Raw genomic sequence first — 25,707 nt, 5'->3', positions numbered from 1 at the left:
CAGACTTCCAGAACCACCCTGTGCTTGCGCAGTGGATCATTCCCGAATTGCTAGTTGGTGGTGTGTCACTCCTTCCTTGCTCCGTGTGTGCTGTCTTCCAACGCAGCTGGTGAGAGAAGGGAGCAGTCTGCTCTTCTCCTTCTAGAGGCTTCTCCCATTGGTTTCTTTGACACCAAAGTTGCTTTTCCAACCACTGTTCCACCTCTGCCGCCTTCTGTGGTCATCTCTTCCTTTGGAGTTCTTTGGAGTTCCTTCCCTTCTCTTCTTTTCTCTCACCCACTTCCTGTCCCCCAAATGCCATCTTGATCTACAGTCCCTGGGCTGAGACTCCTGCCTGCCTGAGGGGACTGCAGAAAGGTCACAGAAGATGGAATCCAAGCCTGGCTTACTTCGGTGCCAGAGCATGTACACACGCATGCAGTTAAGGATCTTCTAAACGTTCCCAGGAAACACGTCTCCTGAAAACACTGGGCGTGCCTCTCAGAATCTCTTTTCACCAAAGTCAGCTTACCTTTCAGTGCCATTTGCCATGTGCCCTTGTCCGTGCAATGCTTCCTAAGTACTTCCACTCCCTTCAGAGGCATCTAGCGTCCCTGTATGTTCAGAATGGACCTTCTCATCTCGGCCTCTGCTAAGCTGAAATGCCTGTCTAGTGATGAGGACTCTGGCTGCTCACCCCTTCATTTGAGTGTCCTCCCGCTTGTTCACTCCCATATTCACCAAGTGCTGCTTTCTGCATCCTAAGTGTCTTTCAAGTGTACCCACTTCTTTCTCTCCACTGCCTGTACCTTAACCCAGGCCACCAATGGTCTGACTTATCTCTGCTGTTGGCTTCCTCGATGGGCCAGCTTCACTCAACCCAGTCTTAGGTTCCTCAGTGCTGGCTTCTCAATGCAGGGAGAGCAAGCCTTCAGAACCACCAGTGTGGACTCCATTCCCCCACTCAGAGGTCAGCCAAGGCAGCCCCTTACTGCTTGGAGTAAATTCTAGACCCTTGGGACAGCACACTGTGTGTCTCAGGACCTGGTACCTACCTACCTCTCATGTCTGCTCTCACAGACCCTGTGCCCTACCTAAGCTGAGATGCCCTCCATTTCCCTAGTACACCAGGGCATCTTGCCTCTGGTTCTTGGCACCTGCTTCTCCTTCCTCTTATTAAAAACCCACTCTGCTACCTTGCCCTCTTGGGTCCTTGCCATCCCTCGGGGCTGTGTCTAGATATGAGCATTCCAGGGACTCTTCTCTACCCTCACACAGAGGAGAGCCCCTCCAGAAGCCCTGGGCCATTGCACACCAATGACCTGGCTCACTTTGCATTGTACTGCTGCTGGGTGCATGGCTGGTTGGCAGTGAGCTGTGAGTGCCATGGGAAAAACCAGAGCCTCCTGCTCCCCACTGTCTCTCCAGGCCGTGCCTGGCCCCGTGTGGATACTCAGTATGTGTGTGTGTGTGAGAGAGAGAGATGGGGGAGGCAGGTCCATGGCACCACACCTAGGAACCCTGTCCTCTGCATTTTGCATGGAGGCAGCTGGGGTTCTTTCTGCTCCGTCCCATCTACCCCGCCCTGGGTGTCTGCTTCACGCTCCCATCAGCCAAAGGCGCTCCTGACTCTGGACCAAGGAACTTGGGGGTTTTCTTTCCCAGCATCCCTGCTTATCCTCTCCCTGGTGACTGCGTCCCAACACCATGGGGCTTTCAAGGCCTCTGCATCCCCTTGCCTAAAGCTCCATCAGAGTGAGCCACAAAGTGGGTGTTGCCTTAGGGGAGCAGGAAGATAAGGAGAGGCAGCTGTGTCTATGTGGCAGGTGCAGGGCTGGGCATTCTGTGAGCGTCCCTCACCTCATGGCCACCACAGTCCTCTTGGGCTCATTTTCCAGGTGAGGAAACAGAAGCTGAGAGAGACTGAAGCACTTGTGGGCATCATCAGGTGAATAGATGGCTCTGCTCTAATTTGGCCCTGTCACCTCGCCACAGAAACCTTCAGCTCAAGGTCAAATCCACCCAAGAAAGAGCAGATCAAAGAGAAATTTTCCTTTCCAAAATCTCTTCCTAGTACTGCAGCCTTGGCCCTGACATCTGCTGGTTCCCATCCTGGAAAGCTTGAGCTGGGTGCTTCCTTCTTAGGTCTCTTCCATGACAGAGAGAGAGGGAGGTGGAGGGAGGGGCAGGCCCACAAGACACCTGTCAGGTGAGGACTCCCCACCTCCCCAGCAGGGGGCTTTGTGTGAGAAGATCCAGCGCACTCTGGGCACTCAGTGCGTGCTGTGCTCCCTCTCCTCAGTTCCCTGAGGCAGGAACATCACCTTCTTCAGTGCTACTGTGTACTCCCCTGGATACCCCCCAGCCTACGCTAGCTCCCAGGACTGCATCTGGCTGATCCCCGTGCCCATCAGTCATGGCGTCCTGCTCAACCTCAGCCTGCTGCAGACAGCCTTCTGGAGACTTCATCGCCATCTGGTAAGGCCAGGAGCCATGCGGCCAGCCCGTGAGAAAGGAGCAAACAAATACTGGACTAATTTTTTAAAGATGTATTTATTTATTTGAAAGGCAGAAGTAGAGAGAGAGAGAGAGAAAGAGATAGACAGATTTTCCATCTGCTGGTTCATTCCCCAAGTTACCACAACTGCCCAGGGCTGGGACAGGCAGAAGCCAGGAGCCAGGAGCTTCCTCCAGATCTCCCATGTGGATGCAGGGACCTTAGTACTTAAGCCATCCTCTGATGCTTTCCCTCTGATGCATTAGCAGGGAGCTGGATTGGAAGTAGAGCAGCTGGACTTGAACCAGCAGTCATATGGGATGGCAGTACTGCAGATGGCAACTTTACCAATCATGCCACAGCTCCAGCCCACTGGACAAACTTTTCAAGAATGTTGATCAGAAGGGATGTCAGGTTATAACTTCAGAGCCAGCATGTGATACAGCAGGCTAAGTCGTCACTTGCAAATACCAGCATCCCATATCAGATTGCCAAGATGAGTTCCCAGCTGCTCTGTTTCCAATGCAGCTCCCTGCTAATGTACCTGAGAAAGCAGTGGAACATGGCCCAAGTATTTGAGCCCCTGCCACCCATGGGGGAGACCTGGATAGAGTTCCTTGCTCCAGGCTTCAGTCTGGTCCAACCCTAGGTATTGCAGCCATATGGGGAGTGAATCAGTGGATTGAAGATCGCTGTGTGTGTGTCTTGCTCCCTCTCTCTCCCTGCCACCCTGCCTTCCAAATAAATAAATAAATCTTTAAAAAAATTATAACCTGCCCAAGATGCCCCTTTTCTTAGTCCACCTCTTCTCATGGGGCCCCCTGCTTGCAAGGCTGGCTCAAACTCAGAGGCCCATCTGAGTAGGTGGAAAGAATCCTGCGTGTGGCTCCCAGGGCAGAGCCAGCAGATGATGCTGAGGGGAGCCTGGGAGGAGAGGGACCTGTTCTGCCTGAGAGTCCAGGCCTTTCTGTCAAGCCACCTGGGTGCTCCTTTCTCTGATGCAGGCAGAGAAGGCCCGGGCTGCCCTCCCAACTGGTGCCCTAGAGCCAGTGACCAGCCTTGTCACTAACAGCCCAAGAGGATTAATAGATGAGGGTGGTGTTACTTCAGACTTCAGTTCCCTCATAGAGAAAAAGGAACCTTAAAGTGCCTTCCAGGGGGAACCCAGGATGAATGCATGCAAAAGAGAAATACAAGGGTACTTTTAAAAGTTTGTGGAAAATGTGATTAAAAGATAAGCTTATTTTGGCATAAAAATTGTGAAATATATGCATGGTTTTGTGTGTGTGTGTGTGTGTATACACACATATATAAAAATGCAATTTCCATGAACTTTTCAAAGACCCCTGAAATGCATGGATTTCAGAATTTGGGGCTCCAGAATAAGCTTACCTTTGGGTTTCCTTTCCCACCTACTTTTGTTTTAAATATTTATTTGTTATTGGAAAGGCAGAGTGACATGGAGAGAGAGGGGAACACAGAGAGAAGACAAGATCTTCCATGCTCTGGTTCACTCTCCAAATGGCCTTGACAGCTAGAGCTAGGCCAGGTTCAAGCCAGGAGCCAGGAACTCCATCCAGATCCTCCACATGGATGGCAGAGGCCCAGGCACCTGGACCATCTTCTGCTGTCCACTTCCTTCCCAGGTGAGTTAACAGGGAGCTGGATTGGAAGAGGAACAGTCAGGTTTCAAACTGGCACTCATATGGGATGCTGGCATCACAGGCAGCAGCTTAACCTGCTGCCTCACAGTGCTAGCCCTTGGGTAGCAGCTCAGTGCATTTCACGAGGCTGGTTGCTAAAATCAGACCTGAAATCTTCTGAGGATTTGCCCTCTCCATGATATCCAAAGACTGATATGTTTAGGAGTCATGAGTCAGTTGTAGTTACAGGATGCCTGCTATGTAGAAAGAGGATTGATGACATTGAACACCAAGTAGTACTTAAGAATCAGAACACAGTGGACTTGTGTAAGTAGCTATGCATCTAGCATGAAGACCAAGTGTACTTTTTTTTAAAGATTTTATTTATTTATTTGAGAGGCAGAGTTACAGACAGAGGGAGAGACAGAAAGTTTCTCTGTCTGCTAGTTCAGACATCCCAGGGCTGCGCCCATCTGAAGCCAGGATCCAGGAGCTTCTTCCTAGCCTCCCACGTGGGTGCAAGGGCCCAAGCACTTGGGCCATCTTCTACTGCTTTCCCAGGCCATAGCAGAGAGCTGGATTGGAAGAGGAGCAGCTGGGACTAGAACAGGCACCCATATGGGATGCTGGTGCCACAGGTGGAGGCTTAGCCTACTACGCCACAGTGCCAGCCCCTGACCAAGCATATCTTATAACTGAGATTCTTGTTCCTGAGTGAGATGGGCACATAGATACAGTATACATAGTACATGAGACAGAAGGACACACATCTGGTGTGGAACGGAGGAATTTAAGACACCCAAGTTGGGGCTGATGTTTGTCCTGGTGGTTTAATGCCTGTGTTCTATATAAATGTCTGGGTTCAATCCTCAACTCCAGCTCCCAATTCCAGCTTCTTTTCTCTGTGGATCCTGGGCAGCCGTGATGGCTCTAGTTGAGTTCCTGCCACTCATGTGGAACGTTTAGATTGAGTTTCCCGCTCCTGACTTTGGCCTGGCCCAACCCCAGCTTTTTCAGGCTTTAGGGGAGTGAACCAGCAGATGGGAGCTCTGTTTCTTTCTCTCTTTCTCTTTTTCTCTCTTCCTCCTCCACCTCCTCCACCTCCTCCCTCCCTCCCTCCCTCCCTCCATCCATCCATCCCTCCCTCCCTCCATCCATCCATCCCTCCATCCTTCTCTTCTCTTTTTCTCAAATAAGTATACCTTTTAATTAAAAAAAAAGTTCAGGCATTTGGCACAGAAATTAAGACACCACTTGAGACACCCATGTCTAAGTGCCTGGTTTGAGTCCTGGCTCCTTGCTTCCAGTCCAGTTTCCTGCTTAATGCACACCATGGGAGCCAACAAATTATGACTCAAGTTCTTGAGTCCCTTCACCCATGTAGAACAGATGACGTCCCTGGTTCCTGGCTTTGCCCTGGCGAGCCTGGCTGCTGTGAGCATTTGGAAAATGAACCAGCAAATGGAAGATCTTTCTCCATCATTCATATTCTCTCTCTCTCTCTCTCTCTGTCTCTCTCTCTCTCTCTCCCTTCCTCTCTCTCTCTCTGTCTCCACTTTTCAAATAAAGTGAAAATAAATAGATATTTTAAATATATAAACAAAAATAAAACACCAAATTTGGTAGCAGAGGCCTTTGCTGTGGAGAGGCTGTGAAGGCCCTGGCACCCCAGTCCCACCTTGACCCTATGTGCTTAGGAAACCCAGGCAAGGACCCCAGGGACAAGCAAAAGGCAGAGTGGTCCTTTGGTTATCCTCTTCCCAGACTCACGTACTCCCCCCCACCAGAGCCCTGGCAGGGTTGGTAATGCCAGATCTCCGGGCTGGGTTTTCCCTTGCTGTTTTTATGGTGCTGTCCCCAGCACTGAGAACAGTACCTGACACATAACAAACTTGAGATCGATGTGTTGAACCAATGAATGATCTACACTGAGGCCATGACCCTAGCCCTGCAGGGAAGTTCATGGTCTAGGGTGGCCCGGGTCTGCCTGGTCCCATTCCCTAAGAGCAGACAGCAGGAGGATGGCCTTTGCTGAGCTCTGTGTGTCCTGACCTCTGCTGTGCTGGCGATTGACAAGCACAAAACCCTGTGAGGTAGGTACAGTCCCAATGTCCAGCCAAGGAACCCAGAGCTGCACAAGCCTCACGGGTTCATCCTAAGCCACAGAGCTGGGGAGGTCAGAAAGGGGATGCTGTGGCAGTCACACTTATCCAGAACCAGCACTATGAGGTGTGGCTCTCCAGGTCTGGGAGCTGCAGGGATTTGAGAGCTGAGCCTGGCCCTACAACCAGTTCTGCCTTCAGACCACAGTGGGGACCGAGTGCTTCATGGACTGTTTTTCATCTTCCTGTGTTGTGATGTGTTGTGTTGTGTTGTGGTGTTTTGGCTTGTCTAAATGACTCACACCTTCCCCTGTAGCAGAGGACCTGGCAGCGAGAAGACAGGAGATGGGGAGAGGAGAAAGGGGCAGGGGCAGGCATGAAAGACCATGTCCCCCTGGCAGAACCCAATTTCCTGTGCCCTGTCTTGTGTTCAGCCCTTAAGGCAGCCTGCCTCAGGCCCCTCTGCCCGGCTTCATCCTGGTCCAGATGAGCACCACACTAGGCGGCTCCATCCATTTCAGTTGCAACGCTGGCTACCGCGTGGTGGGACACAGCATGGCCATTTGCACCTGGCACCCCCCAGCGCTACCACCTGTGGAGCGAAGCCATTCCTCTCTGCCAAGGTGAGGAGCAGGCAGGAAGTAGGGTGTCCACACCATGGCTCAGATCCAACTCACATCTTAGGCTTGTTTCAGGACAAGTCATTGCCAAATGTGGGTTTCTCCGTGGGTCATTTCTGAGGCTCCATCATATCTCCAGCCCTGAGGATGGCATATGCACGGTAGTCTCTGTATTCAGGGCAGGGGGGAGATGGGTATGTGAGCGCAGAAATGCCAGGTGACAGAGTGCGGAAGCTCTGTTTCAAGAGGTATAAGCTGGGTGTTGGGAGGCCCAAGGTAAGCAGGACCCAGCCTCCTGCTGGACAACCCAAGAGGGCTCCCAGAGATGGGGTGTTTGGGCGTGGGCTCCCAAAGCAAGTGCACTGATCAAACACTGGAAATGCACCAGGCAGTTTGCATGCATTGCTTTTTATAATTTATTACACATTCTGGGAAAAAATTATATAATGAAAAAAAAAGTGAAAAGTTGACCTATAATCCTATCACTTGATTGTAACACTATTAGCATTTGCACATTTTCTTTGTTCTTGAATATATTGATCACAAAAATAGGATCCTGAATGTATAAAATCCTTAATATCTCATTAACTCCTTGTATATCACTAAATGCACTTCCTTATCTGTGTTTTCCAGTGGTGCATAGCATTGTGGGAAAACTCATTTATTCAAGTCTCATCCCTTTCTTGGTCATTTAGATTTCTGTAAACCTGTCTTTATGAACATCCATACTTATTTCCTTAAAATAAATCCCCACCAGTGACCTTGCTGAATCATAACTGATGCTAAATTTTCCACTTGATTGTTATTGCCCTGAAGAAAGTTTTCATTTAAATGTCCACCAGCAGCAGGTAAAAGCTGTCATTTTTCTCACAGTCCCCACATTCAGTACCGCATTAAAAAAAAGGAGAAAACAACTTTGCCCACTGCATGGACAATGACAGGACATTGCTTTGCTGTTTGGTGTGACTTCCTTTGCTGCCCAGCATAGTGAAGGGCTGTTAACAGCACCTGCCAGCTCTGATCCTCACAATCTTCTCGTCTGTGCCTGCATTTTCTCAGTCGAGGAAAACTGTTATTCATATTCTAGTCTAAGCCCTAAGTAAAGGTCCCAGAGAACTGACCATCTGTCCACACAGGGCAGCTGTCATTGGCTCCCGGGTGTGCATCTCTTAACTGCATCTGTGCTTTCCAGAGCTCCGGTTGGAACTACCAAGCCTCTAGTCTGTTATCATACATCATCACCCAAATGCAGCCCACCTGGGCTCCTGCCCACTCGCCCCAGTACTGCTCTGTCTTCTCCCAATCCCACTCTGCACCTCCTCCAACGCCTTCTGCGTTCTCTGGAATGCTAGTTCCATGGCCAACCGCGCACACCCTCGCTTGTAATCCAGGAGGCTCCATGGAGACTGCAGCCCTGTCAAGTGCAGTGTGTGAACCTCCCCCAACCCCAACCATTTCCCATGTTAACTCAGGGTCAGGAAAAGCCTGGCCTTCTCCCAGTTCTCTGTGACTTTTCCAAATGATGGCTTCCTTCTCTCCATTAGAGATTCTGTGCTTCCTCTCTTCTCTCCTTCCCCCAGCCCCATTCTCTCAGCATAGTATCTGTCTGTCTTTCTCTCAGACCACAGGTTTCAAATGCTTTGGGCTTGTGTCCTCTCTTCCCAACCCCCAGGATGTGTCCCTCCTAGTCTCAGACTGGGAAGTTATCTCTGTCTGCTCAGTTATGCACAAGGGCAGGGCCAGGCCAAGCCAGGAGAAGCACCTGCTTCACCTGCTTTGACTCCCCATGCTACACATCAGGGAGGATCTAAATATCTACTTGTGAGGGTTCTGGAAGCAGGGCAGCTAGGTGAGGTGATGTGACAGTTGGATGATCTAGTATTGCTGAGGAAGCTCAACGTCTTGGCGGGTGGGCCTTAGGGGATTCCCAGGTACAGGTGCTCCCCTATTCCCTTATTGTTCTGTGGCCTGTCTTTCGGTGTCAGGTGCGGCCTTTGAATCTGTACTTCGTCTTGATGTCCCAGCCCCTGCTCTATCGTGTAGCATAATGGGACCCCAGCCTGATGCCTCTTCTTGGTTCTGGAAATTCTAGTTGATTCAAGCACCGTTGTTTGTCCTTATCAGTGGGACTTTCCTCTGTTTGAACTCATTCTGGCTGTGAGTGAAGGAAGTCTAAGATTTTAACCAGTTGGCATGGCGAGTGGGGATATGGGGTAGTAGGGGGGCACTTGGAAGATGTAGCTTCTAAACCATCCAAAGGCAATGGCTGGGGACTCCTTCCTTCCTTCCTTCCTTCCTTCCTTCCTTCCTTCCTTCCTTCCTTCCTTCCTTCCTTCCTTCCTTCCTTTTTTTGGACAGGTAGAGTGGACAGTGAGAGAGAGACAGAGAGAAAGGTCTTCTTTGCCGTTGATTCACCCTCCAATGGCCAGTGCTGCCAGCGTGCTATGGCCAGCGCAGTGCGCTGATCTGAAGCCAGGAGCCAGGTGTTTCTCCTGGTCCCCCATGGGGTGCAGGGCCCAAGCACTTGGGCCTGCGGTGACTCTTCCTCATCACCGTCACCGCCAGAATTAGGCAGGCTGCCCGCAGCTTCCCTTAGCTGAGGAGGGGAAGTGCGCCACCCACCACTCAGCCTTCCCCAACCCCCGGGAAGGGTGTGTGTGTGTGTGTGTGTGTGTCTGTGTGTGTGTATGGTACAGAGCTGAAGCGGGCAAGAGGTGGGGTGATGTGATGCAAAAGGGTCTTAGCCACTCCTATTATACCACCTTAATGATCAATAGGCAGAAGCATCCTGGGGCTGGGGTGTTTGCCACCAGGGATTTGAAACTTAAAGACAGCTTTTCAAATTCAAGGGAGGATAAGGAAGTTTCCTCTTAGGCCTCTCCAGATTCAGCCTCCCTTACAGGGCCATCCTGCACTGCACTCCCGGGCCACAGCAGAGAGCTGTCCTGGAAGAGGGGCAAGCGGAACTAGAACCCGGTGTGCCGGCGCCTCAGGCAGAGGATTAGCCTAGTGAGCCACGGCGCCAGCCACTGTTTATTTCTTTCAAGGACCCATAAGATCTACTCTGCAGATCTCTCTCCAGAGCTGTCACCTTGAGATTTCATTATACTCCTAATTTAGTACTATTATTTAATATCCAATATATTGCCCTTTCTTGGATTCATCCTTTTCCCCTCCCAGAAACCTTTTATTTAAGGATTACAAACTTCATGCTTTTCATTCTTTTTTTAAAGATTTATTTATTCATTTGAAAGAGTTACACAGAGAAAGGAGAGGGGGAGGGAGGGAGGGAGGGGGAGAGAGAGAGAGAGAGATTGTCCATCCACTGGGTCACTCCCCAATTGGGCTGCAGTGGTTGGAGCTGTGCTGATCTGAAGCCAGGAGCCAGGAGCTTCCTCCAGGTTTCCCACACAGGTGCAGGGGTGTCCATATGGGACGCCAAAACTGCAGGCCAAGGCTGTTTAACCTGCTGTGCCAAAGTGCCAGCCGGCCCCCCATGCATTTCATAAGTACAACTTTAGTAACATAGTAATTATTCCTACCCACACTCCCACCCTCTTCCTCCTCCCTCTCCTATTCCCATTCTTATTTTTTTTACTAAAATCTATTTTCAATTAACTGTATACACAATGATTAACTCTACACTAAATAGAGTTCAACAAATAGTGTGAAAACAACAACAAAAACTGTTCCTCAAGAGTCCAGACAAGGGCTGTTCAAAGTCATTGCATCTCAAAGTCTCAGTTCCTCCTTCTTTGATGAAACACACACACACACACACACACACGAGTTCCTCAGAGAGGGTTGATGACAAGTACATCTTCTGAGTTTTTCTCTGTCTGAAAATATCTTTATTTTAGTCTTCACACTTGCTTGTGAATAGGAAAAATTCTAGACTAAAAACCATTTCCTTCAGGAGTTTAAAGGCTGTGTTCCGTTACCGTTGAAGGTCCGGTGTTGCTGCTGAGAAGTCTGATGCCATTCTGATTCTCATTCCTTCATGGTTATGTCATATTCATTCTCTCTCTGTCTCTCTGTCTCTCTGTCTCCCTCCCTCCCTCCCCCTCCCTCCCTCCCTTCTTCCCTCTCTCAGAACCTGTGAGTTTGTTTGGGATTGTTTGCACCTGTCTTTGGACTTCTGAAATTCCATGACAATGTATCCAAGAATGGTTCCCTTTACATCCCTTTTGCTCCCTTTCAGTCTGAAGATCTATGTGTCTGTCTCCCAGCTCTGGGAGAGGTTTTTTTTTTCTCTTTTTTAAAGATTTATTTATTTTTTAGTTTAGAGTCAGAGTTACACAGAGAGAAGAAAGGCAGAGAGAAAGAGAGGTCTTCCATCCGAAGGTCCCCTCCCCAATTGGCTGCAATGGCTGGAGCTGCGCCGATCCGAAGCCAGGAGCCAGGAGCTTCTTCTGGGTCTCCCATGCGGGTGCAGGGGCCCAAGGCCTTAGGCCATCTTCTACTGATTTCCCAGGCCATAGCAGAGAGCTGGATCAGAAGTGGAGCAGCTGGAACCAGCATCCATTTGGGATGCCTGCACCTCAGGCCTGGGCGTTAACCCGCTGCATCACGGGTCTGAAAGAGACTCTAGCATCACAGACAACTGTGGGAAAAACCTGACATCTGCACAGCGCTTGTAACTGTGGCCACCAGGGCCAGCACGGAAGACCGCCTCTGAACTGTGAAGTGTGTGCCTGCAGGCTCACGAGACGACGCCACCCCGAACTTTAAAATAAGTTATAAGATCATTTCATCTGTCAACCTGCAAGCACGTGGGTTGGAAAGTACCCTGGCTGATGTGCCTTTCCATGAAAAAACTTTCCTATCTTTTGCTCTCTTGCACAGAGAGAGCCCAATAAGCACTTGGCAGAAAAAGGACATTCAGGCAAATGCCCTTGATGAAATTCCTCCTGATGCTATGCCAAATCCTAATTCTCTAGAAAAGCATACTGTCCCTTCCAAACCACAAGTATACAGCACAATCCAGAACCAGTAAGTCTTCCCCCTACAGCACACAACTTGAACAGAATGGCTGTTTAACAAAGTCATGTTCAAGTTTAAGAGAGCAATGGGAGACTTCTGGAGGTTATAAGGCAGAGCTGTTTCCTAGAGAGCGAACATCCCACCCAACTTGAACACACATCACTGACAAAATAAGCCACTGCTCACCATGACTTCAGTGCAAAAATGCAAACGATAAAGTAAACCATACCAAATTACTAGCGTTTATGGCATTAGGTACCATGTTAGTAACTGCAAGAAGCCCTGCTAGGTTGGAAGCCTTGGGGGCTAAAGCAAAAAACAAAAAAACCCCAAACCAGAAAACAAACAGAACCGCATATGTGCTCTCAGACCTTTCGATTGCTAACTTTATTGGGCATAGAATTACAGACATGCCGAATTTTAGTGTCAGTTGCCCCTATAAAGTTTATGATTAAGAACATAATTTCCATTTATAGAGTTTCCCATCCCCTGGGAAGCACATGGCTCATTTAAAAGAAATTTCACAAAGCCCTAGTGTGGGCAGTTATCCAAACTGCCCTTACCAAAACATGCTTCGGATGAGCAAAGACTTCAGTGGGACACCAACCACTGTACTAAGAGCAGACCCTCCGGCCGGTGCCGTGGCTCAATCCTGCGGTGCCGGCACACGGGATTCTAATCCAGGTCAGGGTGCCAGATTCTGTCCTGGTCGCTCCTCTTCCTGTCCAGCTCTCTGCTGTGGCCCAGGAGTGCAGTGGAGGATGGCCCAAGTGCTTGGGCCCTGCACCCGCATGGGAGACCAGGAGAAGCACCTGGCTCCTGGCTTCAGATCAGTGTGGTGTGCTGGCCTTTGGGGGCTGAACCAACGGAAAAGGAAGACCTTTCTCTGTTTTTCTCTGTCTCACTGTCCACCCTCCAACAGCCACTCCAAGAAACCAATCTGCCCAGGAGACACTGGCATTCTGAAGCCATCTGAGAGTCCTAACAGCACTTTGGAAAGCCCTGGAACGAAACCCAGCAGACTCCATCCACTGCCACTCACTCACCCCTACCAGGAAAAAAAAAAAAAAAAAAACCAAAAACTCACGGATTTTTCCTACTTCTAATCCTTCTCCTTCCCTCCAAAGGTGAGAAGGAGCCTAAGGACTAACTTCGCTTTAAATTTCTATTTTACCAGACTTTGAAGACGGAGGGAAAAACAAGTTTTTAAACACCTTACATCCTGAAGGTGCTCAAGAAGTCTAGAAATTCCAAATGGCACGAGAAACACACATCACCCAAGACTCATGTCCTCACCTTAAAATTAATAAATCCTGACATTTTTGGAGGGAAGGCCAAGGGGGAGGGGTGCCATGGGAAACTGGGATTCCTGGAAGTGGGTACATCTACATCATAACAGCCAGTCTAAGAGGACCTGGAAGCCCCTTGTTCACACCTTTAAAGCAATGACATGAATATTTAAAGCTGGGCTTAACCGTTTCTGTCCTGGGCATTTCTCCCTCCTCCTAAGCCAGTGCACGCCGGGGCGGGGGCCAAGCAGAACCATGGGCAGCCCCATACCTACCTCCCAAGTCCTGAGCCCCGGAAGTGCGCAGCAGGGTGGGCTCAGGGGCTGGGCCTGCTCCTGGAAGCCTGTGTTGCCTGGGGTAGGGGGGAGGTGGGGGCAGCGTAGTGTACCAGTGCAATGCTGGCTTCTACCTCATTGGCATGTCGGTGCATCTGCCAGCAGGATCACCACTGGTCTGGCAAGACCCCTCTCTGTGTGTGTAAGTATGTTGCCTGCTCTCCCTCACCGTGGAGCTGGGTTCAGCACGTGCTCCCCCCTTATCTTGTGATCCCGTTACCGAGGGGCTTTTATAGATTTATTCATTTTTTCCCAAATACGTAATCATTCCATGCATCATTTTCAGCTCTCTGCATCAGTAATTGCAGCTTTTACTTTACTTCCTCCTTGTGAATTCTTTCAGATGACTTTTAAGTTCATTTTCTAGTTTTTGAGTTAAGAATTTAAGTGGTTCTCATTCTTTAAAGATTGTATTGGTTTTATCAATAAAGGTGTTAAGACAATCACATTTTTTCTGATCGCTGCTTTAACTGTATCCCATGGCTCCTAATAATGGTTATTTATTAGAAATTCTGTAATTTTACTACTACAGTCCCTTTTTGAAGGACCCTTATGGGGGAGAGGGACAAGAAACTAGGCCTGGGCAAATATCAGGGGCTTCTTAAGAGGTTAGATGTTCCCCAGAGTCTAGCGGGCAGGACGTTCTCTGGGAAGGAAAAGTCAATCCCCTTCAGAGAACCTCTAGGCACGCCCAGAGCAGAACTGCCCCTCCCCTCCAGGAAACCTCTGGGCGCGCCCAGAGCAGAGCTGCCCCTCCCTTCGGAGGGTCTCTAGGCGCACACTTATGATGTCACTGCGACCGGCCAATCCTGTAACACCTCAGCACTCTCGCTTAGCACTCTCCCTCAGCATTCTCCGGTATGCTAATTGTCCCTCCGAACCAACCAATCCCGTGCCACCTCTGCATTTTATACCAGCACTCTCCACCAGCATTCTTCGCCAGCATTCTCCCATATGCTAACGGTCCCTCTGAACTGACCAATCCTATGCATGCGTTAGGAATATGCTAATTCGTTGCCTATATAACCTGTGTGAAACTGCCGCTCAGGGCTCCTCACTGCCTGAGGTGGGGGCCCGTTTGCGCAAACGTACAATAAATACCTCATGCTTTTTGCATCAACTGGTTTGGAGTCTGGATTTTTGGGCGTCCTCTCGAGCAAGTGGGCATCTCTACTACTGAGAGGTCCAACATTTGGCGCCCAACGTGGGGCTCGAGGTCGCCCTCAGACCCATTCTCTGCAGGACCAGTTGGAGGTATAATTAAGTGTTCTCTGTTTGTTGTTCTTCGTCTTCAGTATTCTGACTGGCCAGTACCTGACCTGACTCTGTAGGACCAGTGGGGGAGGCAGGCGTGCCCAGCAACCCCTGGTCCGTTCCCCGGAGGACGCTCCGGTCTGTGAGACCAGTAGGGGAAACCCTCGGTCCGTTCCCCCGGGTCACGCTCCCGGGGTGGTCTGGAAGTGGGTCGGAGACCAAGTCTCCCTCCTTCCCGGGGAGGGCTGGTCAGGCAGCCGCTCCCAAAAATAGCGCAATAGCGTTCGATTTGTCCTAGCCATGTGGTTTGTCTTGCTTACTGTATATGTCTGTGCATTGGCTGTTCTTTTTGTTTGGGCTGAAATCCTTGCACGCATGGGTCAACAAATAACCACCCCTTTAAGTCTCACTCTAGATCACTGGAAGGACGTTCGAGAACGCGCGCGCCACCTCTCAGTGGAGGTTAAAAGGAAACAATGGGCAAAATTCTGTTCCTCAGAGTGGCCGGCCTTCGAGGTCGGCTGGCCAAGGAACGGCACTTTTAACCTCGATATTATTTTACAGATTAAGGAGCGCGTCTTTCAGCCAGGATCCGATGGACACCCTGATCAGGTGCCCTACATTACCACGTGGGAGGATCTTTCACGTAACCCCCCTCCCTGGATAGAACCCTTCTCCTTCCCGACGGAGCCCATACGGACCCCGATACCCCCTCCTCCTATCCCGGTTGTGCCAACCTCCTCCCTATACCCTCTGAAGGAGATTCGAGATCCAAAACCTGACAAGCCACCGGTTCTTCCGGCTGATCAGGACTTTCTGCTCTTTGACTCTCCCCCACCCTATCTTCCCAGCCAGCCTGCTCCCCCGCAGGACCCCCCACAACAACCAGAGCGGGATGTGCAACCTTCTGCACCATCCCCTGATTCCACGAGGGCAGGGGAAGAAGTCTCAGCGCCTTCCCCGCCCTCCAGCCGCCTGCGCCTCCGTCGGGGGCAGGCAGGGGGCTCGGGAAGCGTCTGGACTTCTCAGGCTTTTCCTCTTCGCTCGGTGGCTGGCCAGATGCAGTACTGGCCATTTTCTGCTTCCGATCTTTACAATTGGAAAACCCATAACCCCTCTTTCTCTCAAGACCCCCAGGCTCTGACTGGGCTGATCGAGTCAATTTTATTGACTCATCAGCCCACCTGGGATGATTGTCAGCAGCTTCTGCAGACCCTCCTCACTACTGAGGAAAAGCAGCGCGTCTACCTTGAGGCACGGAAAAACGTCCCTGGAGCAGATGGCCGACCGACCCTACTGCCAAACGAAATCGAGGAGGCGTTTCCCTCAACCCGTCCTGATTGGGACTACACCACCGTTGCTGGTAGGGAGCGACTTCGTCTTTACCGCCAGATTCTCCTTGCGGGTCTCAGAGGGGCTGGAAAGCGCCCCACCAATTTGGCCAAGGTACGTGCAGTAGTGCAGGGGGCTGAGGAAACGCCGGCAGGCTTCCTAGAAAGATTAATGGAAGCCTACCGTATGTACACCCCGTTTGACCCCCTGGCAGAGGACCGGCAGGGAGATGTAATCATGTCCTTTATAGGACAGTCAGCGCCGGACATCCGCAATAAATTGCAGCGGCTAGAGGGGCTTCAGGGATATACTATACAAGATTTAATGAAGGAGGCAGAAAAGATTTACAACAAAAGGGAGACCCGAGAGGAGAAGGAGGAAAGGATCCGCAAGGAGCAGGAGGAAAGGGAAGACAAAAGAGACAAAAGACGTAATCGAGAGCTTAGTAGAATTTTGGCCACCGTAGTGCAGGATATAGAAAGGAGTAGACCAGGACAGAATAGGGACTTGGGAGACAAACGAAAGCCTCGGGTGGAAAGAGATCAATATGCCTATTGTAAAGAAAGAGGACACTGGGTCAAAGACTGCCCGAAGAAAACACAGGGACCAAAGAAGAGACCAGTTCCAATCTTGTCCCTGGAAGAAGACGACTAGGTGAGTCAGGGCCAGGAGCCCCCCCCTGAGCCCAGGATAACCCTTGAAGTGGGGGGCAGACCGGTAACCTTCCTGATTGACACGGGAGCCCAGCACTCGGTACTGACTTCAGAAAAAGGGCCTTTAAGCTCCAAGACTTCCTGGGTTCAGGGGGCAACTGGAGGGAAGTTATGTCGCTGGACAACCAATCGAGAGGTCCAGTTAAGTACAGGACTTGTGACACACTCGTTCTTACTAGTGCCAGACTGCCCCTACCCCCTCCTGGGCAGGGACCTACTCTCGAAGGTAGGAGCCCAAATTCACTTCCATGAGAAAGGAGCTACCATCACAGACTCAGGAGGGCGGCCCCTCCAGGTATTAACACTACGCTTGGAGGACGAACACCGATTATTCGAGAGGCCCTCGTCCACCATGGCTCCCCTGGACCCCAAGTGGCTCACAGATTTTCCTCAGGCCTGGGCAGAGACTGCGGGAATAGGGTTGGCCATCAACCGGCCTCCCTTGATCATAGATCTGAAGCCCACGGCCATTCCCGTGTCAGTTCGTCAATATCCGATGGGCAAGGAAGCTAAGGAAGGTATCCGGCCACATATCCAGAGACTGTTACACCTAGGCATTTTAAAACCTTGTCGTTCACCTTGGAACACCCCCCTACTACCAGTAAAGAAGCCTGGTACGGGTGACTACCGCCCGGTACAGGACTTGCGGGAGGTTAACAGGAGAACGGAGGATATGCATCCCACAGTGCCCAACCCCTACAATCTGCTAAGTACCTTGCCTCCGACCCACGTATGGTACACTGTGTTAGATCTAAAAGATGCATTCTTTTGTTTAAGACTGAGCCCTCAGAGCCAATCCATCTTTGCTTTTGAGTGGAAAGACCCAGAGACCGGGTTTTCAGGACAACTCACCTGGACAAGGTTGCCCCAAGGATTTAAAAACTCGCCTACCTTGTTTGATGAAGCTCTGCACCTAGATTTGGCCGACTTCCGAGTCGACCATCCAGACCTGGTCCTCCTGCAATATGTGGACGACCTCCTCCTTGCCGCTGAAACTGAGCAGGACTGCCTAAAAGGTACCGGGGCCCTGCTACAGAGACTGGGGGAATTGGGCTATCGAGCCTCCGCGAAAAAGGCCCAAATATGTCAGAAACAGGTGGCCTACCTAGGCTACCTCCTAGAAGGAGGGCAACGGTGGCTGACGGAGAGCCGAAAAAGGGTGGTTGCTCTAATTCCACCCCCCACCGATGCCAGAAAGATGCGGGAATTCCTCGGGAGTGCGGGATTCTGCCGCCTTTGGATTCCTGGGTTTGCGGAGCTGGCAGCCCCATTGTACCCCCTCACGAAGTCCAATGCTCCCTTTCAATGGAGAGAAGAGCAACAGCGGGCGTTTGACAACATAAAAAAGGCCCTATTGTCAGCCCCAGCCCTGAGCCTCCCTGATATGACCAAGCCCTTCACATTATACGTGGATGAGAACAAGGGAGTGGCGAAGGGAGTGCTAACACAAATGCTTGGACCCTGGAAAAAGCCGGTGGCATACTTTTCAAAAAAACTAGACAATGTAGCGGCCGGCTGGCCTCCGTGCCTCCGCATGATAGCGGCCGTGGCAGTTCTGGTAAAAGACTCGGACAAATTGACTCTAGGCCAACCTCTCACCGTAGTGGCACCTCATGCTGTGGAGACAGTTATCCGCCAGCCACCAGATCGGTGGCTCTCAAATGCTCGGATAACTCATTACCAGACTATGTTATTAAACTCAGAGCGGGTCCGGTTTGGGACTGCCACCTCTTTAAACCCGGCCACCCTGCTCCCGGAACTGGGGCCCCAGGCCCAGGTAATCCATAACTGTCACCAAATCCTGGCTGAGGCCCACGGCACCCGAAAAGACCTAACCGACCAGCCTCTGCCGGATGCCGAAATGACCTGGTTCACGGATGGGAGCAGCTTTCTACAGAACGGTGAGCGGAGGGCTGGGGCAGCGGTGGTGGATGGAAAAACTGTTATCTGGTCAAGTGCCTTAAAGCCTGGAACTTCTGCTCAAAAAGCCGAGCTCATAGCCTTAACTCAAGCTTTAAAACTGGCACAAGACAAAAAGGTCAACATTTACACAGACAGTCGGTATGCATTCGCCACTGCCCATGTACATGGGGAGATATACCGGCTAAGGGGCCTCTTAACCTCGGCAGGCAAGGACATTAAAAATAAGCAGGAAATCCTAGATCTTCTACAGGCCCTGTTCCTGCCCAAAAGGTTGAGTATAATCCATTGCCCCGGGCACCAACGAGGAGACGACCCCGTAGCAAGGGGAAACAGGATGGCAGACGAGGCCGCTAGGGCGGCAGCCCTGAGCCAACAGGTGCTCCCGTTAAAGACAACTGAGCCCACCCAAGTATCGAGGGAACCACCTTTCCTCTATTCGGACCAAGACTTAGATACGATCCAGCGGCTCGGTGCAGAGTATGATGAACAAATAAGGGTTTGGAGGCTCGGAGAGAAAATAGTCCTGCCACACCAATTGGCTAAAGAAATAATTACCAGCCTCCATCAATGGACTCATTTGGGACACAAAAAGTTAAAAGCAGTCTTACAGGAAGATAGGCAGTCTTATTACATCCCCGGACTTGACTCTTTAGTCCAGCAGGTGACTGAATCCTGTGTTCCGTGTGCCAAGGTAAATGCCAGACACCTCAAGCTCCCGGAGGGAGCTAGGGTAAGAGGAGACCGACCAGGAATCAACTGGGAGGTCGATTTCACTGAGATAAGGCCGGGCAGTTATGGGAATAAGTATCTTCTAGTTTTTGTAGACACCTTCTCCGGATGGACTGAGGCATTCCCCACAAAACGGGAAACCGCCCGGGTGGTCGTCAAGAAGATCATAGAGGAGATCTTCCCCCGGTTCGGCTTGCCTAAGGTAATCGGGTCCGACAATGGCCCAGCGTTTGTCTCCCAGGTAAGTCAGTTGGTGGCCAAAGCATTAGGCATAAATTGGAAATTGCACTGTGCCTATAGACCCCAAAGTTCAGGACAGGTAGAAAGGATGAACAGAACAATTAAAGAGACCTTGACCAAATTAGCGTTGGAGACTGGCGTTAAAGACTGGGTCCAACTCCTCCCTATGGTGTTGTTCCGGGTCCGAAACACGCCCTCTCATTGCGGGCTGACACCATACGAAATCCTTTATGGAGGGCCCCCACCAGTAGCAGGCTTGCTTGACCTTGCCAGTGACTCTGTTGCCGATGCCCCTAAGTTACAGGCCCGGTTGAGAGCGCTCCAGATCATCCAGAACCAGGTCTGGAAACCTCTTGCAGCAGCCTACCAACCCAAGACGACAACTATCCCACATCCTTTCCAAATCGGTGATGCCGTGTATGTCCGAAAACACCAATCTAAGACTCTAGAGCCCCGGTGGAAAGGCCCCTTCACTGTGCTGTTGACAACTCCCACCGCTCTCAAGGTCGACGGAATCGCTGCTTGGGTCCACGCCTCACACGTGAAGCGAGCACCACCTCCCCAGGGCCCCGAGGATCCGGATAGACCAGCCAAATGGAAGCTCCAGCGCACTCAGAACCCACTCAAGCTAAGACTTTCAAAAACTGTTTAATATTTGTGATGTTCCTGGCCTTTCCCCATTGTTTTTCCAATCCCCATGCTCCACAATTGTTAACGTGGGAAGTAATTTCCTCCACAGGACGGGTGGCCTGGTCTGTTAGTGGGTTACATACCCCCGGGGCATGGTGGCCCACCTTATACCCGGACGTATGTCAACTGGTTACTGGGTTAGATACCTGGGATGTACCTGACCAGGATAATTTGACAAAAATCCCTGGAAATAGTCTTAACTATTGGGGCGTGTATGGCTCCCAGTCCCCAGTCAGTGGGACCCAACCCAGTCCAGCAAGAACAGAGTTCCCTCCCTCCAGTGAGGCAGGCTCTCCCCAGGCCACCCCTCTTGCCAGCCACCCCTTCGCCTAGCTTGGCAAGTTTAACTCCAAACGCTTCGAGCCCCCGTACAACCGGACAGCGGCTGTTTAACCTTTTGACAGGGGCCTTTCTGGCCCTCAACCAGACCAATCTGGAGCTGACCGAGTCCTGTTGGCTATGCCTAGCCCCAGGTCCACCTTATTACGAGGGCCTCGCGGTCCCCAGGACCTGGAATGGCACTACAAAGGCAAATAATTGCCTCTTGCCCCTTCGGGCGCGTCTCACTCTTACAGAGGTGTCGGGACAAGGTACTTGTGTAGGAAATCCTCCCTTGTCCCACCGACACTTGTGCAATGTCACCCACAATGTTACTATACGAGACGGCTCATGTATTCTTAACAGGTTGCTCCAGTTTATCCGCGAGAGGCTTTTCCTTATCCAAACCCGGGTGCTGACTCAACAGTACCAGTGTCAAGCTTCAAAGATCTCCGAGGTCCAATAGATTTTAGGATTAAAATCTGTGCAAAAAGAAAAGGAGGGAATGAAGGACCCTTATGGGGGAGAGGGACAAGAAACTAGGCCTGGGCAAATATCAGGGGCTTCTTAAGAGGTTAGATGTTCCCCAGAGTCTAGCGGGCAGGACGTTCTCTGGGAAGGAAAAGTCAATCCCCTTCAGAGAACCTCTAGGCACGCCCAGAGCAGAACTGCCCCTCCCCTCCAGGAAACCTCTGGGCGCGCCCAGAGCAGAGCTGCCCCTCCCTTCGGAGGGTCTCTAGGCGCACACTTATGATGTCACTGCGACCGGCCAATCCTGTAACACCTCAGCACTCTCACTTAGCACTCTCCCTCAGCATTCTCCGGTATGCTAATTGTCCCTCCGAACCAACCAATCCCGTGCCACCTCTGCATTTTATACCAGCACTCTCCACCAGCATTCTTCGCCAGCATTCTCCCATATGCTAACGGTCCCTCTGAACTGACCAATCCTATGCATGCGTTAGGAATATGCTAATTCGTTGCCTATATAACCTGTGTGAAACTGCCGCTCAGGGCTCCTCACTGCCTGAGGTGGGGGCCCGTTTGCGCAAACGTACAATAAATACCTCATGCTTTTTGCATCAACTGGTTTGGAGTCTGGATTTTTGGGCGTCCTCTCGAGCAAGTGGGCATCTCTACTACTGAGAGGTCCAACATTTTCACCCAGATCTTTAATAGATAATTTCTTTTTTAATTGCTAGGTTGAAAGTCCTTTTTGTTTTTATTTTGTTTTTAATTTCTAAATTTTCTGCTTGTATATTTCTAGCTCTTGGAATTTACTGATGCTTTCTTTGTGACTCTGATCAATGCTTATGAATGCTCTATATCCACTTGAGAAGAAAGGGATTACACTAACACTCTATGAACATTCATAAGTTAGACCTGATGGGTTACATTGTTTGAGTCCTCTGCATTTTTACTTATTTTTCAGCCACTTGACCTGTTTCATTCTGAGACATTGTTTATTAGTGTTTCTTTTCCTGCATTTCCTGTTGTTTCTGCTACTTTAGAATCATTGCTGTGTTATTTGTTTCGTAGATATTCACATCCATTATATCTCCATTATAAGTTGTGATTCACTTTGCTGTTAAATGGTCTCAGTGGGGAGGATTGAAAAAGTTATGGACTGACTGGCAGTATATAAACAATATTGTGTCATTATTAAAACCACAAAACTTTGAAGTTCAAAAATTCTGAGGAAAAATGATCATTATATAATGTTAAGTGAAAGATTATATGAGATACAAATTTTATCAAAATGCATTTATGTAAAACAGGATGAGCCAAGAAAAGATGATGGAGGAAACATGTCAAGCAATTGCAAGAGTCGTTGTCTCCCTGGGGTATGATTACAGTTATTTTTTACATTTGTGTGTCTCTCTGCATTTCTTAAGTTCTACCCAATGTGCATGCTCCCTTTATAAGGAGGCTTCACACTAACTAGGATACTCTTTAAAGTCACCCAGAGCTGCCACATGTCTCTGCTCCAGCTCCATCGCAGCCGGGCCGCTGTGCTAATCCCTGCTGAAGGGCAGGGGTCCCTCACCCTCCCCTGTGCTGCTCTCTGTCCTTGTACTGCCAGCTTTGCTGTGTTCCTCCCTGGCATTGCAGAGGTCAAAACCAACCATGTCCTCCTCACCCTTCCAGGGTGCAGATTCTGACCTTGGTCAAGCCTCCTTGCTCATCTTCCTGTCTTCTTCCCTGTCCCTGTTCTTGTCCCTCTGTGTTACATATTTCAGTCTTTTTCGTACTGACTTCTCCTCCCCAACAAGTAAGCTCAGGTCTTCTTCACCCCAGATCAGCAGCCCGTGACTGTGTGGCCCCACTGAGTTGCACAGTTGGCTCCTTGTTTCTTATCAGATATACTATTGCTTGGAGTCCCCAACCTCTTGTAATCTCCTGACCTCTTAGCAACCCGGCTTCCGCTTTGTTTGCTCCACCACTTGGTGGTGGTGAGAGTCCACCCCATCTCACCATGGCCTCAAAGTTTGTGTCCAGTTGGGGACATGGGAGGAAGAGAATGTGAATTGTTTGACCTTTGAAACTAAGGACCCTCCCACATTGCAGCAGAAAAAGAAAGAGCAGCACTACAGCTGGTATTAATGGATCCCAGGTGATCTTATCATACTCACCTGTGAGCTGCTCGTTGCTGTTGTGTAACTGAACTTTTTGAGATTGTTATAGATTCCCTGGCAAGAGTTTTCCCCATAGCTTACATTTGCATAACTGATGTATAGCATCACATCCAGGATACTGGCATACATACAATTCACTAATCTGATTAAGATTTCTCCTAGGTGGGTGCCATGGCTTAACAGGCTAATCCTCCGCCTTGCGGCGCCGGCACACCGGGTTCTAGTCCTGGTTGGGGCACCGGATTCTATCCCGGTTGCCCCTTTTCCAGGCTAGCTCTCTGCTATGGCCCAGGAAGGCAGTGGAGGATGGCCCAGGTCCTTGGGCCCTGCACCCTCATGGGAGACCAGGAGAAGCACCTGGCTCCTGGCTTCGGATCAGCATGATGCGCCGGCCTCAGCGGCCATTGGAGGGTGAACCAATGGCAAAAAAAGGAAGACCTTTCTCTCTGTCTCTCTCTCAATATCCACTCTGCCTGTCAAAAAAAAAAAAAAAAAAGATTTCTCCTAGTCTTATATATTCTTATGTGTGTGTATGTGTATTTAGTTCTGGGCAATATGTCAACACCACAAACATTCTTCAGATTACTTTTTTGTAGTCACTCACCTTCCTCCATTCTTCCATTCTAATCTGTATTCCCTTTATTTTTCTTGCCTTATTTGCAGTGTCTGGAATTTTTAGTACAGATGACCCCCAACATACAATTGTTCAATGTACAGGTTTTCAACTTGGGATGGTGAAAAAGTGATGGATAATTGGTAGAAATCACACTGTGAGTTTTGATCTTGGAATGATTTCCTCAGCTGAAGGGATGCAGTCTGCTCCTCTCCATGGCCCTTCATCCCCACAGTCATAAGGGGAAACAACACTCCATGGTGTGCTATGTCACTGAGCTGGGAAGCTTGCTAAGGGTTATTAAGTGTGTTTTTGATTTAGGATATCTTCAATTTAAAATCGGTTCATCATGACATAGCCACATTGTGAGTTGAGGAGTGCCTGTACTGTGGAATAAGAATGGGGACAGCAAATATTCTTGCTTGGTCTCCATCTTGGAGGGAAAACATTCGATCTTTCACTCTGATGAATGATTTTTTTTCTTTGCTAGATGTTTTTTTTTTTTTATTTTTTTATTTTTTGGACAGGCAGAGTGGATAGTGAGAGAGAGAGACAGAGAGAAAGGTCTTCCTTTTGCCGTTGGCTCACCCTCCAATGGCCGCCGCGGTAGGCGCGCTGCGACCTGCGCATCGCGCTGATCCGATGGCAGGAGCCAGGTGCTTATCCTGGTCTCCCATGGGATGCAGGGCCCAAGCACTTGGGCCACCCTCCACTGCACTCCCTGGCCACGCAGAGAGCTGGCCTGGAAGAGGGGCAACCGGGACAGGATCGGTGCCCCGACCGGGACTAGAACCCGGTGTGCCGGCGCCGCAAGGCGGAGGATTAGCCTAGTGAGCCGCGGCGCCGGCCTTGCTAGATGTTCTTAATCAAGTTGAGGTCATTCCCACTATTACTACTTTGTTGAGAGTTTCACCATGAACAGATTTTGGGGTTTTTTTTCTACATGCTTCCACTTTAACTATTTTTTTTATTAAACTTTTATTTAATGAATATAAATTTCCAAAGTATAGCTTATGGGTTACAATGGCTTCCCCCCTCCCATAGCTTCCCTCCCGCCCGCAACCCTCCCCTTTCCCGCTCCCTTTCCCCTTCCATTCATGTAAAGATTCATTTTCAATTCTCTTTGTATACAGAAGATCAGTTTAGTATATATTAGGTAAAGATTTCAACATTTTGCCCATATAGCAACATCAAGTGAAAAAACTACCATTGGATTACTAATTATAGCATTAAATAGCAATGTACAGCACATTAAAGACAGAGATCCTACATAATTTTTTTTTCAAATTAATTAATTTTCTATGCCATTTCCATTTTAACACCAGGTTGTTTTTTTTTTTTCATTTCCAATTCTCTTTATATACAGAAGATCACTTCAGTATATAATTAGAAAAGACCTCATCAGTCTGTGCCCACACAGAAACGCAAAGTATAAAAATACTGTTTCAGTACCAGTCATAGCATCACTTGGCTTTAGATGACACATTAGGGACAGATCCCACATGGGGTGTAAGTACACAGTGACTCCTGTTGCTGACTTAACAATTTGACACTCCTGTTCATGGCGTCAGTAATCTCTCTAGGCTCTAGTCATGAGTTGCCAGGGCTATGGAAGCCTTTAGAGTTCGCTGACTTTGATCTTATTCCGATAGGGTCATAGTCAAAGTGGAGGTTCTCTCCTCCCTTCGGAGAAGGGTACCTCCTTCTTTGATGGCCCCGTTCTTTCCACTGGGATCTCACTCACAGAGATCATTCATTTAGGTCTTTTTTTTTTTCCATGATATCTTGGCTTTCCATGCCTGCTATACTCT

The 25,707-nt window shown here is 49.8% G+C and overlaps 1 protein-coding gene across 1 annotated transcript in view; it reads left to right on the top strand.

Annotated features, from left to right (window-relative positions):
• The first annotated feature begins 2,285 nt into the window (after positions 1-2,285).
• LOC133750455 (uncharacterized) overlaps positions 2,286-25,707 on the top strand; it is a 42,179-nt gene continuing 18,757 nt past the window's right edge. The window contains 4 exon segments of the mRNA XM_062180060.1: positions 2,286-2,457; positions 6,743-6,844; positions 13,002-17,809; positions 22,888-22,919. Of these exon segments, the coding sequence (XP_062036044.1) occupies positions 15,003-17,809; positions 22,888-22,919 (2,839 nt within the window). The 5' untranslated portion in view covers positions 2,286-2,457; positions 6,743-6,844; positions 13,002-15,002.

The sequence above is a fragment of the Lepus europaeus genome, chromosome 21, assembly GCF_033115175.1.
Source record: "Lepus europaeus isolate LE1 chromosome 21, mLepTim1.pri, whole genome shotgun sequence".
NCBI classification, from domain to species: Eukaryota; Metazoa; Chordata; class Mammalia; order Lagomorpha; family Leporidae; genus Lepus; species Lepus europaeus.
The sequence above is the reverse complement of the archived record's forward strand: the minus strand, read 5'-3'. Positions and strand labels throughout refer to the sequence as shown.